Source organism: Thalassophryne amazonica, chromosome 16 (genome assembly GCF_902500255.1).
Source record: "Thalassophryne amazonica chromosome 16, fThaAma1.1, whole genome shotgun sequence".
Lineage (NCBI taxonomy): Eukaryota > Metazoa > Chordata > Actinopteri > Batrachoidiformes > Batrachoididae > Thalassophryne > Thalassophryne amazonica.
The window spans coordinates 11,453,952-11,475,273 of NC_047118.1; the positions used below are offsets into that span (position 1 = coordinate 11,453,952).

The 21,322-nt window shown below is 39.7% G+C and overlaps 1 protein-coding gene across 1 annotated transcript; it reads left to right on the forward strand.

Moving 5' to 3' along the window:
• Positions 1 to 835: 835 nt before the first annotated feature.
• moto (minamoto) lies at positions 836 to 18,676 on the forward strand. The gene is made up of 8 exons (XM_034191287.1): positions 836 to 929; positions 1,125 to 1,239; positions 2,992 to 3,164; positions 5,995 to 6,099; positions 9,022 to 10,390; positions 11,994 to 12,128; positions 17,738 to 17,921; positions 17,999 to 18,676. Exons 2-8 carry the CDS (start codon positions 1,165 to 1,167, stop codon positions 18,187 to 18,189), a joined length of 2,232 nt encoding a protein of 743 aa, XP_034047178.1. The 5' UTR covers positions 836 to 929; positions 1,125 to 1,164; the 3' UTR covers positions 18,190 to 18,676.
• Positions 18,677 to 21,322: the final 2,646 nt, after the last annotated feature.

Consider the following 21,322-nt stretch of genomic DNA (forward strand, 5'->3'; position numbering starts at 1 on the left):
AAACTAAATAAACCCACTCAGCTGGCACAGCTGAAGATTTTAATGACGACAACAGATGATGAGGATGAAAGGGCGTCAGGTTCGGGTTGATTTAATACATTTTTTTCAATGCATTAGATAATTGAATTATTTGAAATTAATTAAAATGAATAGAGTTTTAATATACTGTGCATTTATTTAAGGGTGTGTTTTTACACAACTGGGCCTTTCTCATTTGTCTGTGTGTATGGTCTGAAGAAGTTCTAAATATGTTTGTGGAGTAAGAACAAATGTAGGGAGGGATATTGATGAATCTCAGATTTGTGTGTGAAACATTCGTGGGCACGGTTTAAGCACAGATTTGTGCATATGCACTGTGTGTTTGAGTCCCATTAATAGTTTTTAGTGACCCACCTGCAGTACCTTCGTGGCCCACCATGGGGGCGCGGCCCACACCTTTGGGGATCACCATTCATTAATACTAATTTGTAGCTGTGTTAACATGAGCACACTGGGATGCCGCCTGGAGTATTTTCTTTTACAGATTACTGTTGTTCTGGCCTCGTGATCCGTCATTAAATTAGTGATAAACTTCGTGGGATTCCATCGTAGGAGGTCATTTTTTTACGATGCACTAACGGAAACTTTTCAGGACACGGGCATCAGGTGGTTGACATGTTGCTATGCGCTCGGATTCATTCTGATTATTAATTGGACAGAATATCGAACGCACGTCCACACGCTCAGCCAATCACCGTTCAGGTATGCTCGCGGATGTCTCCGGGGTCGAGCGGGGGCTCGAGACAATCGCCCAACTATGCTTCAAATCCTGTAAAGTTTTGTTTCTTTATTTGAAAAGTAAGCTTGACAGCTGTTTTATTACTGTGTTCTCGAGAAGCTAGCCATAACGTAATTATCGAGGAAAAGGCTTCAGTGTGAGCGCAAGTCAAGTAAGAATTCGTCCAGAACATAACGGGTTAGCTTGAGGGTTTTTCTACGTTAGCTGAAAAGGCTCCTGCTACTTTCTCTTCAGTAAACTTTACTTGTAATCCTGCAGTGGTTAATTTTTGAATATTAGGTTTTAATGATTATCTATTAATGTTACACAATTTTATACAAAAATTCCCTTGATGTGTTTTTGCAAGATCAACAATGAAGTAACCTTAAGGAATCCACTGAAGTTCAATGGAGTTCAGAATGGCATTTAACCAACATCAGAGCACATTTTCAGATTCTCTGTTTTCAACATACCAGCATCAGGTAAGAAATAATGCTGGACTTATTTTGATTTTTTCTTATGATGTGACATTTATGTGTAATTTAAACCTATACAGTTCAACATCAGTGTCTTAAGTACCATGGTGAAGGTATTTGGATGTTGGACATTCAGATATTCGTCGCTTTCATTCAGAGTTGGTGGCACTCAACATAGGTGCCACCAATAAATTACTGTCAGAATTTAAAAATAAAAAAATTCAATAGCTTCCATGCTAGATGACCTGGACACCCCAAATCAATGTGTGATGGTTCTGAGATGTGGGACCAATCAGACACATGTCAAGTTAAAAGATTTCCCTGCACCTAATTTTTTTTTTAAAAAAACCCTTGCTTTTCTATAGAAAAGTCATTTTTTTCTTCAATAGCGTCCATATAATGGGATCTAGATACCCCAAATCAATGCAGGATGGTTCTGCTATGTGAGACTAATTAGGCACACCTCAGCTTAAAATGTTTCCCTCCACCTTCTGTTTTATATTCATATTTTTAAAAATCCTTTGCTTTTCTATAGAAAAGTCATTTTTCTTCAATAGCTTCTTTTTAATGGGTGAGATGCCAAATTAATGTATGATGGTTCTGAGATTTTTAAAATATTAATATTTTAAAGACTGGGTCTCTAGTCATTCACTCTTTGGCGTGAATGACGCCTGGCATTTCTGTATGGCCACTCTACCATACAGGCCCAGTCTCACGTTTTTTTTTTTTGTGCTCCCGTCACAAAATGAGTCAAAGTTTCGTGACAGCGTTTTTTTTTAAACTCACTATTACTAACCCTACTCCTACCCCCAACACTAACCTTAACTATAACCTAACCCTACTCCTTCCCCCAACCCTAACCATAACCACCCCCGAGCCCCCTGCTTCTCTTTTCATTTCATGCAGCCATCACGGAATGAATTAGAATTCATTCGTGCTGCCATGATGAAAATGAGGCTCTTTCCGTCACAATATCACGAACCAATAGGTTCATGTATATTTCTTGCTGCTGAATCATGACTTGCCGTGCAACCAGGTTGACAATACAGGCCTGATTGGTGGATTGCTGCAGAGATAGTTGTCCTTCTGGAAGGTTTTCTGTCCACAGAGGAATGCTGGAGCTCTGACAGTGACCATCTGGTTATTGGCCACCTCCCTGACTAAGGCTCTACTCCCTTAATCATTCAGTTTCGACACACGGCCAGCTCTAGGAAGAGTCCTGGTGGATCCAAACTTCTTCCATATACAGATGATGGAGGCCACCGTGGTCATTGTGACCTTCAAAGCAGCAGAAATGTTTCTGTACCCTTCCCCAGATTTGTGCCTTGAGACAATCATGTCTCAGAGGTCTACAGTCTTCCTTTGACTTCATGCTTGGTTTGTGCTTGGGACCTTATATGTAGACAGGTGTGTGCCTTTCCAAATTATGTCCAATCAACTGAATTTACCCCAGGTGGACTCCAGTTAAGCTTTGGAAACATCTCTAGGATGATCAGTGGAAACAGGTTGCACCTGAGCTCAATTTTGAGCTTCATGGTAAAGGCTGAGTCTGATTCACAGACATACACAAGGTGGTGAAAACAAAACTGGCTGGTAAGCTTGTCATGAATTCAGCAGTGACTTTCCACATGCTCTTATTTTGTGCAAAGAGTAAGAACATTTCTTTGCACATATTGGTGAATGAGGCCCACTGTGATTACTTGTGATTATTTTCCCATCAAAAGCTGAAAGCACAGCATGATTTTCATTTCTTCACAGGCTAGTGCAAATGCAAGTGATGGAATCAAAGGAAGCATGGCGTCGCCATTCGTCACCATCCCCAGTGTGACTGTGCCAGAACAGGACACGGCATCCCACATGACATGGCCTCATAATGCTCATGATGATCCCTATGAACTCATCAGTTGTGCTCAGAGCAGCTTCAAGAATAGGTATGTTTTTAAACTTTGTGTTTTTTTGTTTGTTTTTTGTATTTTGTGTATATGAATATAAGCAAATGCAGAGTGATGTCTAACAGTAGTTGGACAGCAACACATTTTATGTAAATTTACCTCTGTAGCCTAAAACACTGGACCTGGAATGAAACTTGACTTTCATGTGGCTCACAGCAGCATTTAAAAAATAGCCTACAAAAAAATAAATAAATAAACCTGAGCAACTTGACTCAGTGAGCTACAGGAAAAGTGAATCAAATTTAAAGTATAGTCAGAAATGTGCACAGCTGCATTCTGGTGGTTATACCATCACTAAAGCAGCAGGGCCTAGGGACGATTTCCCTCGAAAAATATTTTGATCAAAGAAATTCATCAGCTGTTTTTGCCTATGTTGAACTGGCTTATATAAAAAAAATGCTAGATGAATAGACTGCAGGGTTACTGCCCTGTACAACTGTGTAGTTGAAAAATTAAAGTTTTGGAGAAGAAATTAGGTGGTGGACATGGTATTTATCATTTCTTCCTTCATTTCTGGAAAGCTGCTGTCGGCTGCCATCTTAAAAAACTTTAGTAGCTGTCTGGTGGGTAGTAAGTGCTATGATCTCTTTATGAACACGGCAAGGGACAACATTTCACAGGGTAGGATTCATATCCACTAAACATACACATGCAGAAATATGCACTAAATGTGCAGATAATTGGCATTTTTCATAATTGGCATTTTTGTTTCTTGAGCCTCATGAGCATTTTAATGCAAACCTTTTAGAAACCTTTTGGCATACTACAGTGTGATTTCAGGGCACATAAAGAGGCATACACACATGCAGTCATAAATAAATAAAATTAATGATTATAAAAGGTTGTACTAGGAGTGGTAGAGTTATTGTGACTGCTGATCTAATCATGCTCAGATTAGTCCTGATAGCACTTGAAGTTACATTATTTATTCTGTTTTCATACAACAACAGCAACAAAAAAAAATCGGTTGGAGACTTGTTTGTTTTCATGTCGTATAAATGTTTCCCTTTTGCCTGACTAAGGAATGTTTATTACTACAACATTCCCTCTTTCTTTTTTCGTAATGGATTTCCTGGAAATTCTTATATTTGGGCCAGAAATAATTGCAGCGCCATCACACAGTGATTTGTGCCTAGTCAAATGCATGAGATTTACTTCAGAATGTTCCCAGGTTAAACGATCTCTCTTGATGAAAATGAGATCTGTTGTGATGTGAAAACAAATCTAAAGAACAGCAAAAGAGTCAAAAGATATGGCAAGAATTATTGACAGAAAAGAGGAACACAGAGCGAGAAAAGTCGATAAAGGAGTGACATTACAGTGAAAATTGATCATATTCCAAGTTTACATTTCAATGAATTTTGTGTATGAAAGTGCACCAAATGTTAGACCCCCGTGACACACAGCAAGAATGTGCAGGAATCAGGCAGAATCAGCCAGAACAGGGAAAAAACCCCAAACCTCAAGGTGCAATCAGGAGGGACACATTTGCACAGCTGTGTAGGACTGCTGGACAACCACATGGAATTTTGGCAGATCCAGCCTGGACTGAGTTGTGCATACCCGCACAACCGCAGCCCAGACGTTGTCAAACAACCGTACAGAGACGCATAATGCTGCACCAGAAACATAAATAAAGCTCCCAGATAGGCGGACGGATACGCCAAATGCTGTCACTCACTCACTCACTCACTCACTCACTCACTCACTCACTCACTCACTCACTCACTCACTCACTCACTCACTCACTCACTCACTCACTCACTCACTCACTCACTCACTCACTCACTCACCCACTTGTACACCGGTTGGTTCATCCACTTGCTCCCTTGTGCACGCTGACCTCTGACCAGGACATTGTGGCGGCAGGATTGTGGCGCACCGACGGTCCTTAAAGGGGTCCTTAAAGCTGTAGTTAAAGTCCTTATTCTCTGTGAAGCCCGTAAAATTTTCATTGAAAGCCAGATAAATTTTTCGAATGGTTTCTAGGTGCCAGTCTCTAACAGCTTCTGAAAAAATTCTGATGGAAAAAAAGTCCTTTTCATTCCGCCATTTCCAGACAATGAAAATCCGACGAGGGGGCGGGACCACTCCTTCCACAAGGCGTGCTCACAGGCGAATGACGTCACCGACAGGCGTGGAAAAACTCAAGCATGCGCACGAGGGTTCAAGCATGTCTGACGTAAAAACATATGAATGAAATCCATATAGTTTTTGAAAAAAATAAAAAGGTACGATACTTTATGGACAGACCTCGTACGTGGCACATGCGGGACATGCCGGCAGGATCTGACGTGTCCGATCCATGTCGAGGTTCCCCCAACCACGATCAGATTGTTCCAACTGCTGTTATGATGCCATATGAATATGGAGATTGCAGTGGGAGTCAACTGCACAACTGCACATAGACTGCTGTTGGATGGGTGTCCTACATGGACTGTGCCACGACTGTTTTGCACACGTGCAAACTTTCGAATCAGCCGTGCAAATGGGCCCGGCCATGTAGACTGCTACCTGACATTTTTAGACTGCACCTCGACTCTTTTTGGATGTGGGTCGATTCATCATTGTGACACAATTCGGCCTCTTCATGCTACGTGTGACGGGGGTCTTACCATTTCAAGTTAGAAATTTCAAAATTTTGGGGTTGGCAAATCCTCGCTTCTAAGGATTCACTTATTTTAAAATTTCAAAAAGACATGTCTGTTTATACTCCAGTGATAGTTACACGTGTTGTTGAAAGAATAATAATTGTTTCCAAAGACCAGCCAGATTACAGCGGTAAGGTTGTTTTGTTTTTTACTTTAAGGAACGTCACTGGCAGTACTGAGTGTGATGGGGAGCTTGATCTAAATCGCCTGGTGTCAAATATTGTGGATAAAGGAGAGTCACAGGACAGCTACAGCAGTGAAGGGTATGTTTATATCTGAGGTCTTCATACTGTATTGTAGGGTGGAGTATGTACTGTGCTCGTTGGAGAATGTACTGAAACTGCACCTACATAAAGATGATGACTATTATGGGCACATGATGGCTTAGGGGTTAGCACTGTTTCCTCACAGTGAGAAGTGGCTGTATTTGCTTCCCGCCAGGTCTGTTCTGTGTGGCGTTTGCATGTTCTCACTGTGATTATAGGGGGTCCCTCTGGGTGCTCCTGCTTTGTCCCACTTCCAGAGACATGCAGGTTAGGGAAATTGGTGGCTCTGAATTGACCATAGGTGGGAGTGAGGGTGTCAATGAATATGTGTGTTGCCCCTGCCATAGACTGGCAAGCTTGTACGAGGGTGTACCCTGCCTCTTGCCCATTGACCGCTGGGACAGCCTTTAGTCCCCTGTGACCGTTACCTGGAATAAGTGGCTTCATAACTTTAATGGATAGATTATTGCTATTATTATTTTGGGGGTCGAGTTTGTCTATTAAATGAGAGAAAATGATGAAAATGCCGGTCAGAGTAATATTTTCAGTTATTTTGTGTAATCTGACCAACAGGTAGGGTCCAATTAATAACCTTAATAACAAAAATTATTATTTTAAAAGGGTGATTTTATTTGAGAGGCACAAGATTAATTATGCCTGTTTTAAGTGTTTCATTAAGCTAAAAGAGTTATTGAGCTCCACATCTGTCAGTTGTGGTGTTACTGCTCAGCAAGAGAAGGAGGACCATATTTCTGCAACACTTTTCCAGCTAGCAGATGCTTAAAGTGTTTTCAGTGATACATCATTTGAGGTCAACCTTTCAAAGTATTTGAGTGTGTAGAAGAGGTGAAGAAGAGTGGTAGGAGTGATTTGTGGTAGAAGGGTATCGGCAAGAGTGAAATTCAAGGTTTACAAGAATGTCATAAGACAAATTTTACTGTATGGTTTACAGGTGGTGGCACTAAAAATAGACAGGTGGCCATGAATATGCAACGATTTTCTTTGTGTGTGATGCGGATGGACAAGATTAGAAATGAGTGTATCAGAGGGACAGAATATTAAGTATTTTATTAATTTGGAGTTGGGCTGTTTGGAGAACAGTGGCCATCTAGGTCAGTTTGTTACTGTCAAACTGAAGCACCAATATGAAAGGAACATAATGGTATAACACGTCAGTCTTGCAAAATGTACCGTATTTTCTGGCGTATAAGTCAAACCTGTCAAAAAATGCCTCTTTAAGAGGAAAAAACATGTATAAGTCACACCTTTTTCTGTGTTTGGAGTTCTTTAATTTAGGATTTTTGTGCATTGTTGTAGTGTATTCAGGGGAGCCAATTTCCTGCAGATCCGCGGGCATTTTGTCTTGCCAGGAAATGTTTTTGAGATCATTGTAAATCCAGTGTAAAATTCCTGGTTGGTTGATCTCGGGGCCAACTCCAGCTCCACTAACCACGGCTTGTAGACAAACCATGTGCTTCGTTTGTTTTGGTAAACAGTCCCCTATATGTCACAAGGGACACGAATCCTGATTGGATCTTTGTCGTGGGTATGTCCTTCTCACAGTGAATCAAAGCCCCACTTGGTCGAGCGTTCAAACAACGCACATCCATTTGTCGAAAACATGAGGAACCCTGAGACGGTGAGCTGTAATCAGATAAAAAAAAATCTGTTTTAATCAATATGTCTATTAGCCATATACAATTAAATAATAGCAAATCTTTAACAGAACAATGATATATGCCTAAACAATCTTCAGTTTTGATAGTATCATTGCCATATCCTAAAAATATAGTTCTTATTTGGAATTTGCCCTCAGATATGCCCCAGTTTGTTCCTAGAACCTCCTGTTTTATAAAATTTTCTTGGGAAGGGCCCCCCAAACATGCACTTCGAGAGGGGGCCGCTTGCCACCAACATCATGGCCCTTTGGACCATTCCAGCTTTTTTCATCATGACTTGTTGGCACCCCTGTGCACTTTTTATTACTGGCATTTTATTTTTTATTATTGGAGTTTATTTTGTTTAGTGCTTTCATTCTTGGGAAAGTTCTATATAAATAGTAATTCTAATTACTATTTTTAATCACAAACTTGTGAATTTTCAGTATATAAGTCGCACCAGAGTACAAGTTGCAGGGTCTCCCAAACTAGTAAAAAAAAAAAACAAAACCCAGGACTTATACTCTGGAAAATACGGTATATGGAACAAACAGGAAACCCCTGCAGTGAGCTTCCTCTCTCTGTGGGTAGGAACTATGCCACACTGTGGGATCAGGCTGCACTGCATTTTTTGTTGAAAAGGGTTTGTGATTATTATGGATGACACTGCAGTTGTGATTTGTGATTGCAATATGGTGAATGTATGGTCTTGGAATTCTATTTCTCAAAGCTTCTTGATTATATCAAGCTTACTAATATAATTATACAGGCTGCCATCGCAATTATAATTGGGATGTGATTAATCATGCAGCTCTGCGGAGACTACAGTACCATATTGATGACTTAGACATGTTGTTATGGAGTTTGAAGGACACAGTTCTTTGCCCAGGTCCAAAATATTGTGTCTATTAGACCTCCATGTTTCATGTATACATTTGTATTGTTAGCTGACTTTCACTGCAACACTAATTGGCAGTTTTAATTTCAGACAAGTAATGAATTGGAAAAATAAACTCTTTGGTTTATGTCTGTGATACAAATTCAGTAATATGGCAATGCCACTTTTAAGAACAGTCATGTGACAATACACTTCAGAATTTTAACTGTAAGAATTAAGACAATTACATTGTAGTTACATTATACATGGTTTTGTTGAATGTTTTTTCCTCTCTCTCTGTTTTTTTAACCGAACACATATATACTGTATTAGTTTTATAAAAACTACCAGTGTGTCTTTAATGGTCCTGAGTTTTTCATTTAGGTACCTACCTTCATGTAATCCCGTCTGGTCTCCGAGGATACCGAGAGAAGATTTCATGAATTATTTTCAATCAGAGGCAAAAACAAATCACATCTCAAGTTTTCTTTCAGACTCTGACCGTTTCAATAAAGCACAGGTACAGTCAGAGGACAAAACTGTTGAGGAATCTTCTCAGCAGTTCAGTGGCCTTACTAGCGCTCAACAGTGGCTTTTTAATTTGTCTAATGAAGATCATAATGGCTGCACACCCTGTCCTCGAAAACTGCCACCAGGTCTACCAGTGTCCAATACAGGGAGGACCTCCCCTTCACAGCTGCAGCAATCTAAATATACCTACATATCAATTAAGGACCGAGGGAACAGCCAACCTTTGAATAAATTCCCTGACCTCAGTGATGTTTTTAGACCTCAGAGTGAGATGAATAGCCTGCAGTTTGATCCTTATTATGAAGACCAGGCCTCCAGGCTGACAGTGGAGATGCAGCACAAAAACAGAATGGTTGCACAGTGTAACGACTCAAATCCTGCAGTGCCAGCACAAACTATGCCTGTGGCACATCTCCAGAAAGAGCTGCTGGGAGAATTTGGGATGGTGCATAAGGAAAGAACTGAAGGCAAAAGGAAACAAACTCTCAATTGTGATGGCTCCCAAGATCAACCTGGATTCAGCCTTCAAAACACAGAGCATTTCCAGCAACCAATGCCCGTATCTCCATCGTTCTCCCGCCCATACCAGTACCACAACAAGATGACCATGCATAAGGGAGATGCTTCACTTCCCATGACTCTGGACATGAACCAGTCTTCTCAGCATCACATCCTGCAAGGCCAGATGAACGACACAGTCAGATCAGAAATACCAAAGGAACAGAACCGGATGCTTGGGCCTGGTTTTCTGGGAGAACATTTATTCACAGGGCCATTGAACCACAATCAAATGAGAGAGATGAACCAGGCCCTTTCACATAATTCACGCTGGAACACTCAGAGGTTTGTTGGAGAAAACCGTGTAACCAGTGCAGGGAATGTACAGCAGTTCATTCCTTTTATGTATCCTGTAAATGACCCCAGAAAGCAGTCCCTCCTGCCCATCGCCACCTCTAACTTCAGCTCTAGAGCCACTTTACTGAATGGAAGTGGCATTCCTGGCATGGATTTGGGTGATGTAGTGCCCATCAATGCGTCTGCAGCGTTCTACTCCTATCTGAGTGATATAATGAGCCGCAGAGGAGAAAACCCTTATCATGGCGTGGCCTCAGCCATGAAAAGTCCAGTGGTGATGAATCAAGGAGGACCTGCTGTCCTGCTTTACTTCTATCTGGATGAATGTTATGAGCAATGGAGAGCTCTGGAAAAGGAAAGAAAGGCGGTATGTTCTTAACATTTTAATTCAGATAATTTAGTGAGTATGTGTATTACAAAATGCATAGCTTTTAGGAGATATTAGTTTGAATGGCACTTTTTAATTAGCTAATCAATTCCCTCTCCCATGAACTCATAAGGATTCAAGCATTTTCTGGAGATTCTATAAGGACTTATTAAACCTCATATCTGGAGCCTTTAAAAAAAAATCTAGCATTGAGAAACCCAGTATTTTGTCTCATTATTGCTCTTATTCAGCTCTGCAGGCTGCAGTCCGCAACCTGGATCACAGCAGCAACAAAACAAAAATGCATTGCCAAATGAATTATTGTTATTTTATAGGTTTCATTTCTTTGTTACATTGCATTGCCAATATGTTATAAAATTTTATTAGTTCATAACACTGAAAATCCACAGTACACAATACCATTTTTGATGTCAATGTGTAACCAGTAATTTTATAAAATGTAGTACATTATTGAATTTTTTACAATTATAAAATTACATAAAAAGCAACATATAGTAATATAGAAAGATTATCAGTATTTAGCAATGTATAAAAACTATTCTGTAATATTAAAACTAATAATTAATTGCAGAGCATTTAAACATTTGGGAGTGAAATTGAGCGTTCATGGTATAATAATGGCACATATTTGAATCAATGTTTTAGTTGAGAGATACTCAATATATTGAGTCCACAATAGAAGAAATTTAACATTGACAGATTTCATACCATCTGTTTTAAGGTCCTTCAGGAGCTCCGGGAGGTGACTTTCCCTATATGTTTTCATGTCTTATGCTGCTCACACCTGTTTATTTAATTCTGGGGTTTCACTGCTCCTCATTTGTTGATCACATCTGACAGCGATAATTAGCTGTGGGTGGAACAGGAACAGTGGTGGAGAGGGGAGATGTGCAGTGCAGGTGCACCACTGATTTATATAGTTTTAATATCTAAAATAATAAGAGATATAGAGAATACACATGAATAAAAATAATTTTAAAAAATAAATAAAAGAGTGATCCTTACATTTAGTTTGAGTTTTATCTCAGTACAGACAGCATGAATGCAAAATACACGTTTTGTGTGGTCAGTATCATTTCATTTGTTAATATACATCCCTTCCTGCATTTAAGGCCTGAAGCACATTCCCAAAAATGCATGGGGCTTTATTTTATTCATACTGTCTGCAGTAAAATAGAAGTCAAAGTAAACGCAAGAATCACTGTGGCTTTTTTTTTTTTGCATGATCCATATCTATTGCCCCAACTTTTTTGGGGTTTTGGGATTGTGTATGTTATTTCACTGAGGATTACATAGAACTTCGCAAATATTCAGTAATCCAGCAGCACTCCACTGTCTGAGCAAATTAACATATAGTAACTTGGAAAGGCCTAGAATGTGGAGTGATTTGTTTATATGAAGACTTTTTTTTTTTAAATTGTAATGATTTTAAAAATAAATTTTCATGAATAGTGCATTTAGCATTCCACATATATGTGTTTACTTTGGTCCCATCTGTTCACCTGAATTTTTCTAAATATATATTTTTTCCCCCAAAAGTGTGTTGCTCTGTTCTTCAATATTTGTCTATTTTCTATTTCAGACGGAGGCCATCCTTAACAGAGCATTCCCTGAGAGACAGTTGGCAACAGCAAACAGCATTTACTTACCGAAATCACCACTGAATGCAACAAGAATTGACAATCTCATTGCCAGTCAGATGAGAGAACAAGCCAGGGTAATTCCACTGACTTCAAGTGCCTCCTTATTTCCATCTTTGACAGTCTTGATGTTGCAGTGTACACTAGTGTTCAGAATAATAGTAGTGCTATGTGACTAAAAAGAGTAATCCAGGTTTTGAGTATATTTCTTATTGTTACATGGGAAACAAGGTACCAGTAGATTCAGTAGATTCACACAAATCCAACAAGACCAAGCATTCATGATATGCACACTCTTAAGGCTATGAAATTGGGCTATTAGTAAAAAACAGTAGAAAAGGGGGTGTTCACAATAATAGTAGCATCTACTGTTGATGCTACAAACACAAAAGTGTTATGTTCAAACTGCTTTTTAGCAACCCTGTGAATCACTAAACTAGTATTTAGTTGTATAACCACAGTTTTTCATGATTTCTTCACATCTGCGAGGCATTAATTTTGTTATTTTGGAACCAAGATTTTGCTTGTTTACTTGTGTGCTTGGGGTCATTGTCTTGTTGAAACACCCATTTCAAGGACATGTCCTCTTCACCATAAGGCAACATGACCTCTTCAAGTATTTTGACATATCCAGACTGATCCATGATACCTGGTATGCGATATATAGGCCCAACACCATAGTAGGAGAAACATGCCCATATCATGATGCTTGCACCACCATGCTTTACTGTCTTCACTGTGAACTGTGGCTTGAATTCAGAGTTTGGGGGTCATCTCACAAACTGTCTGCAGCCCTTGGACCCAAAAAGAACAATTTTACTCTCATCAGTCCACAAAATATTCCTCCATTTCTCTTTAGGCCAGTTGATGTGTTCTTTGGCAAATTGTAACCTCTTCTGCACGTCTTTTATTTAACAGAGGGACTTTGCGGGGGATTCTTGCAAATAAATTAGCTTCACACAGGCGTCTTCTGTCACAGCACTTACAGGTAAATCCAGACTGTCTTTGATCATCCTAGAGCTGATCAATGGGTGAGCCTTTGCATTCTGGTTATTCTTCTATCCATTTTGATGGTTGTTTTCCATTTTCTTCCACGTATCCCTGTTTTTTTTTTGTCCATTTTAAAGCATTGGAGATCATTGTAGATGAACAGCCTATAATTTTTTGCACCTGCGTATAAGTTTTCCCCTCTCCAATCAACTTTTTAATCAAACTACGCTGTTCTTCTGAACAATGTCTTGAACGTCCCATTTTCCTCAGGCTTTCAAAGAGAAAAGCATGTCCAACAGATGCTGACTTCATCCTTACATAGGGGACACCTGATTCACACCTGTTTGTTCCACAGAATTGACGAACTCACTGACTGAATGCCACACTACTATTATTGTGAACACCCCCTTTTCTACTTTTTTTTTTACTAATAGCCCAATTTCATAGCCTTAAGAGTGTGCATATCATGAATGCTTGGTCTTGGATTTGTGAGAATCTACTGGTACCTTGTTTCCCATGTAACAATAAGAAATATACTCAAAACCTGGATTAATCTTTTTAGTCACATAGCACTACTATTATTCTGAAGACTACTGTAGGTGGGTTCCTGAAGCGTCCAGGTTTAGATCAGATTTGGCAGAAGTCAATCTCTAGGGTCAAAGTCAGGTTTGTTGACCTCCTCTCAGTACCTTTGGTCAGTTGTCACCAAACATGATTTGTGGATGAAGGCTGACCCTGGAGTTGCCTTTTAAAGGGTTCATTTCAGCAAAGGTCAGTATCAATGGAGTCCAGATCAAGGAATTTTATTTTCAGCCCAGTGTGGACCAAACTTGTTTCACATATTTTTGTTATTTGTGTAACAAATGTCTCTGTCCACTGATGGAAAAAAAATTTGCTATTTTCAAACAGTCTCTCCAGAGTGGACCGTTACTTGCTCCCCCTTTAAGATAATACTGGAACACTACACAACTTGCATGGTCTGCATTACCTCAAGTTGACACCAGGGTGTTTATTGCATCAGCCTCGATCAAGGATACTGTACTGTAGATTTTGTGGACATAGCACTACTATTATTCTGAACACTACTGTAGCTGGAGGGGGGGAGTGATAAAATGTTTTTACATTAACTAGAATCAACACCAAAATTTACTGAAGTTATCCTTGACCAAGAAACCACCTCCATAAAATTTCCACATAATCGCTGCCATCTTTGAGTTGGTGGAGGTAATGCATATGCAGTGTCATGGGGGCAGCTCATATCAGGGTGAGCAACAATACGAGGTCTGTTAGAAAAGTAACGGACCTTTTTATTTTTTGCAATAACCTTATGGATTTGAATCACGTGCGCTTGCATCAGCCAAGCTTGAACCTTTGTGCGCATGCGTGAGTTTTTTCACACCTGTCGGTTGCGTCATTCACCTGTGAGCACGCCTTGTGGGAGGAGTGGTCCAGCCCCTTCGGTGGATTTCCATTGTCAGGAAAATGGCGGAGCGACTGCCACTTTGCTAAATCAAAATATTTTCGGAAACTGTGAGAGACAGCCAGGTGGAAACGATTTGGAAAATTTAGATGGCTTTCGGTGAAGATCTTATGGGGATCACACAGATTAAGGACCATTACAACCGGATTAAAGACGGCTCACAATGGTGGATGGCACGCCACGCTCCGAGCGGCGATCGACAGGCTGAAACGACCAGATAATTTCCAAACTGAATGCTGTGTTGATCCGGGACGTCGTCTGACTAGCAGAGAAATGGCAAGAGAGGTGCACATAGCACTTTTCCTGCACATTCCACTGTTAAAGGAGATTTTGTAATGAAAGATGTGCGGCGGAATTTGCGTGTCAGGACGGAGCCGCTCATGGCGCGGAACAAAAGCACCTCCATGTTGGAAGTCTCACGGGACATGCCCAGCTCTTCCACCATTCGGAATATTCAGACGGCTTTGGGTGGCTTTTCAGTCGAGTGAGTATCCGAGAAATTGTCGAAGAGCTGGGCATGTCAGGGCATGTCCTGTGAGACCAACACGGAGGTGCTTTCGTTCCACGCCATTAGCGGCTCCGTGGCGAATTCCTCCGCTCCTGTTTTCATGACAAAATCTCCTTTAACAGTGGAATGTGCAGGAAAAGTGCTATGTGCACCTCTCTTGCCATTTCTCTGCTACAACCCCTGGCAAAAATTATGGAATCACCGGCCTCGGAGGATGTTCATTCAGTTGTTTAATTTTGTAGAAAAAAAGCAGATCACAGACATGACACAAAACTAAAGTCATTTCAAATGGCAACTTTCTGGCTTTAAGAAACACTATAAGAAATCAGGAAAAAAATTGTGGCAGTCAGTAACGGTTACTTTTTAGACCAAGCAGAGGGAAAAAAAATATGGAATCACTCACTTCTGAGGAAAAAATTATGGAATCATGAAAAACAAAAGAACACTCCAACACATCACTAGTATTTTGTTGCACCACCTCTGGCTTTTATAACAGCTTGCAGTCTCTGAGGCATGGACTTAATGAGTGACAAACAGTACTCTTCATCAATCTGGCTCCAACTTTCTCTGATTGCTGTTGCCAGATCAGCTTTGCAGGTTGGAGCCTTGTCATGGACCATTTTCTTCAACTTCCACCAAAGATTTTCAATTGGATTAAGATCCGGACTATTTGCAGGCCATGACATTGACCCTATGTGTCTTTTTGCAAGGAATGTTTTCACAGTTTTTGCTCTATGGCAAGATGCATTATCATCTTGAAAAATGATTTCATCATCCCCAAACATCCTTTCAATTGATGGGATAAGAAAAGTGTCCAAAATATCAATGTAAACTTGTGCATTTATTGATGATGTAATGACAGCCATCTCCCAAGTGCCTTTACCTGACATGCAGCCCCATATCATCAATGACTGTGGAAATTTACATGTTCTCTTCAGGCAGTCATCTTTATAAATCTCATTGGAACAGCACCAAACAAAAGTTCCAGCATCATCACCTTGCCCAATGCAGATTCGAGATTCATCACTGAATATGACTTTCATCCAGTCATCCACAGTCCACGATTGCTTTTCCTTAGCCCATTGTAACCTTGTTTTTTTCTGTTTAGGTGTTAATAATGGCTTTCGTTTAGCTTTTCTGTATGTAAATCCCATTTCCTTTAGGCGGTTTCTTACAGTTCGGTCACAGATGTTGACTCCAGTTTCCTCCCATTCGTTCCTCATTTGTTTTGTTGTGCATTTTCGATTTTTGAGACATATTGCTTTAAGTTTTCTGTCTTGACGCTTTGATGTCTTCCTTGGTCTACCAGTATGTTTGCCTTTAACAACCTTCCCATGTTGTTTGTATTTGGTCCAGAGTTTAGACACAGCTGACTGTGAACAACCAACATCTTTTGCAACATTGCGTGATGATTTACCCTCTTAAGAGTTTGATAATCCTCTCCTTTGTTTCAATTGACATCTCTCGTGTTGGAGCCATGATTCATGTCAGTCCACTTGGTGCAACAGCTCTCCAAGGTGTGATCACTCCTTTTTAGATGCAGACTAACGAGCAGATCTGATTTGATGCAGGTGTTAGTTTTGGGGATGAAAATTTACAGGGCGATTCCATAATTTATTCCTCAGAATTGAGTGATTCCATATTTTTTTTGCTCTGCTTGGTCTAAAAAAGTAACCGTTACTGACTGCCACAATTTTTTTTCCTGATTTCTTATAGTGTTTCTTAAAGCCAGAAAGTTGCCATTTGAAATGACTTTAGTTTTGTGTCATGTCTGTGATCTGCTTTTTTTCTACAAAATTAAACAACTGAATGAACATCCTCCGAGGCCGGTGATTCCATAATTTATTCCTCAGAATTGAGTGATTCCATATTTTTTTCCCTCTGCTTGGTCTAGAAAAGTAACTGTTACTGACTGCCACAATTTTTTTTTCCTGATTTCTTATAGTGTTTCTTAAAGCCAGAAAGTTGCCATTTGAAATTACTTTAGTTTTGTGTCATGACTGTGATCTGCTTTTTTTCTACAAAATTAAACAACTGAATGAACATCCTCCGAGGCCGGTGATTCCATAATTTTTGCCAGGGGTTGTAGTCAGACGACGTCCCGGATCAACACCGCATTCAGTTTGGAAATGATCTGGTCGTTTCAGCCTGTCGATCGCCGCTCGGAGCACGGCGCCATCCGCCATTGTGCGCCGTCTTTAATCCGGTGGTAATGCTTCTTAATCTGTGTGATCCCCATAAGATCTTCACCGAAAGCCATCTGAATTTTCCAAATGGTGTCCACCTGGCTGTCTCTCTCAGTTTCTGGAAAACTTTGATGCACCGCTGCTCCAGCCGTTCAGACATTTCCCTCACAGTGAAAATCCGACGAGGGGGGAGGACCAGTGCTCACTCAACGCCTGCTCACAGGCGAATGACGCAACTGACAGGCGTGAAAAAACTCACGCATGCGCACAAAGGTTCAAGCTTGGCTGATGCAATCACACGTGATTCAAATCCATAAGGTTATTGCAAAAAATAAAAAGGTCGGATACTTTTCTAACAGACCTCGTAGTTTGTAACATGAATTTTTAAATCAAGATAAGGTGACTAACAGAACTCCACAGAGCTCTTCTTGTTGGTGCTTAAATTTTAAGTGCACAGGTCTAAAAGGTGCCACATTAAGATCCTAATTTCTGTCCGTGGTTGATGATGTTGGCATGTTCCAGGTGGCAAGCCTTCTGGATAACATGGAGTGTCTGCACATCATTCCGCTCCCCAGCAACATCCACACAGCACTCAGCAGTCATCACATGAGTCTTTGCGTTACACAGGCCAGGTGCAAAGAACAGCAGCTGGTCAATGTGTCCGTACAGCAAAGGCAGAGCGGGAGTCATGTCACGGCATACAGAGGTAGCTCACATTGCAGCGCTAACCTCAAGCTCCTCTCCATGTCCTGCTACTTGTCCTAACGGGCTCCTGTTTGACAGACACCCAGATGTTGGCTCTGGCACTGAAGGAGCTGTCTGCCGCGACCAGGGACCTCCGCACGGCCCTCTGGTGTGCCCTGCAGGTGACTGTGCCCAAACCCGCTCGGAGGCCGGACCAACACGTCACTCAGGAGACTGCATGTATGGGCACACACCTCTCTCCTTTTGACGGATACTCTTTTACCTTGTGATTTGCAAGCACCAGTTACGGTGCAAATGTGTTAATTAAATTAAAATTTAATTAAAAATGTTCCATATACAGGGTAATTTAAAAACAAAATGTTGTAATTATTAATCTCCAAGATTATAGTGACATTTTACCGACCAACATGGTGATTACTGCAGAATGAGGAGAGCAGTTTGAAGCTCGATGGTGGCACTCTTTGGAGCTTCAGGTGGCTAACTTATTACGCAGGAATCACATGAAATATAATTTATCATGCCACATCTTAGTGTAATTTGGTTTAATTAGTGTTAGTTCCAAATTAAATGTCAATCTTGCTTTATCACTCTTGTATTTAATGATACTATTTATGTGGATGAATGTTTCATTTGTGTTTCTGAACGCAAGTTCCAGGCTCTTCCCAAACAATAATTGAATCATAAGGGCAGTAAAATATATGCATGTGCTAAATCTTAACATGGTTTCTTAAATGTTCCATATAAATTTCAGTCTTTAGCATTTTTACATACTGTGGTGAGAAAAAAAAATGGTTTTATTTATTTACAATTTTGAAAAAGGTTTAAAGTGCACTAAAAATGCTGAACCTTTTCTGAAACAAGTCCAGTGTAATGTATTAATGATATTTTGCATCAGAGCGCTAGCATTAGCGATGGTTTGTCAGGGAAAAAGGTTGAAGGGTTGTATCTGTAGCGTAGCAGCTGAGTTAAATGGTGATTCTGCAGCAGTTTGTGCTTTTTGAAGTACAGTTCTTACCAATTTTAATGTTCCTGTTGGGATTTATTAGAGAGTATGTTCTTGAAACTGAAAATATAAAAATAAAGGAATTGAAATGACTTATCTTTTTTATTTAAAAAGTTGAAGTCCATTGTATAAACTTGCAGATACAGTTGAGATATAATTTGTGTGAACAGCTTATAGTCTGTGAATATGATCTGTTCAGTTTGCCTTTAAACAGTTTAACGTTTCCGCTGTGATTGTTTCAAAGCTCAGCTGCATTAACAACATACAGGTGAATACTTTAAAACTGAACAGTGGTGGGCACAGAAAACCAAAAAATTAACTTCGATAACAGATAATCAGATAACTGAAAAGTTATCTTTGATAAAGATAAAACGATAAACCACCCAAAAATGTATCATAAGTTACAGATAACCGATAAATTACAATATTGTCTCTGGTACATTTGCAACCACTAATAAACTGAATTTGAGTTTTAACATCACAATAACTTCTAGTAATATTAAAAGTGACAACAGACCCAAACACTGAGGTCATACTTTTGTCTTTAAACATCCTGCCCCTGCTAGCAGCTCTTGCTTACTACACAGCTTCCAGCACAGAGGCACCCTGAGAGCAGCCATAAAGCCAGCTCTCTATTAGTTACAATGCTCCGGTCAAGCCGAGGTCTTGGAAAATAAAATCATGCTGACTTATGGTTTTGATTTATAAATAACATTATTACCGATAGAATAACTCCATTAATGTCAATTCTGTAATTTGTACAAAGTTAAAATATAACATATATCTTTAAATGTTGAATAATGCACTAATTCTGAGGTTTTGTAACAAACACAGACAGATCACAAAGGATTCTGGGTAAAAGTGCCTCTGCTAAACACTGATTGGTTCAGCCATTCATTATGTAAACCAACACGTTAATGTGACGTGTCGTGTGCTTTTGTAAAATATTCCATTTTTTATTTGTAAAAACAGGCATTTTTATGGAGCCCTGGAAGTGTCATCGCAAAATGTTTTGCATGTGGAGAGAATGTGCGCTCATTTTATTATATTGTGCCGTGCACACGTTTGATGATGTTGTAAAACGTGCACTCAATTTTGTCTTGACACATAAATGTTGGCTTTACACTGTGCGAGTTTTGGTCCTTTTTCAGATGATTTTTCAGTCGTGCGAGAATTTTTTGGACCAAGTTTCAGGTTAATTGCGTGTCCTGTATTGTGTAGTGTACATGGAGTAACAAGCTGCGTTTAACATCTCACGACCACCTCCTGATCGCCGATCGTATGGTTGAATGAAAATCAAACCTGTTTGATATTATTCTGGTCGGCCTTCGTGAGGTTATCTTGCTGCTGCAGAGCTACAAGCATCCAACTGCTCGCACTGTGCCTTGCAAACACCACAGAGCTGTCTTGTAATGTTTTTTGTTGTTTTGTTTTTAAACTTAATTTGTAAGTAAAAAAAAAAAAAAAAAAAAAAAAAAGCCATTTGCAAAGCCAAAAAATTGATTTGACAACCATCTGATATAACCGTGGTCAAAATAAGTAGAACACTGCCATCTACTGGCGCCCAGATGCTTAGTACTTACGGTGAATACTGCCATGAACACTACTGGCCAGTAGATGGCAGTAGAGGCCTGAAAAACTTGCCAAAACAAAATCCCAGATAATCCGTGTCTGCTACATGCATGGAATTTAACAAACGCAAATACAATAACCTCTATAAACCCAGAAAATATATTCACGAGAGTTTTAGGCACTAGAGTTTAATGCTGCTGTCCGTAGAGCCTGAACAGAGTGTCTGAAATGCATTTGTCCTGTCGTGAACGTACTGAGATTACCCCATCCTACCCATAATGCACTGGTGGGCACAGCATATGCTCACTAAAACCTTAAAATTAGCACATTACTTTAAAACTAAAACATATATCTGACATTTTCACTTTATAAAATGTCAGACATGACAGTAATTTTAAATAACTTGTCCAAAATTAGTTTGGTTAAAATTTGAACGATAAGTTAAAAATGTATGCCTCTGGATGACTTGGGTGATATTGCCAGGTTATCAGTATGGTGTTAAAGGAAATGATTTTTTTTTTTTTAGATCAGTTCTCTTTCGACTGCAGAGGAGAGAGTGCTTTCTTATGGAAGCAGCTCTCTTCTGTTTGCAGAGATTAGAACTCTGCATCTGTTAGGAAACTTTTAACAGGTAGGTGCTCAACTGATTTTAAATTTTAAAAGTGTTTGTCACTGTTCATCTTTGTTTGCTATGTTATCGGTCTAAAAGTTATTGGACAAAAATGTATCGGAGGATAATTAGTCCAGTAATATTTTTAAAGTTATCTAAAAAGATAATCTGATAATGAAAACATTATCTTCGATAATTATGTTATCGGATTATCGGA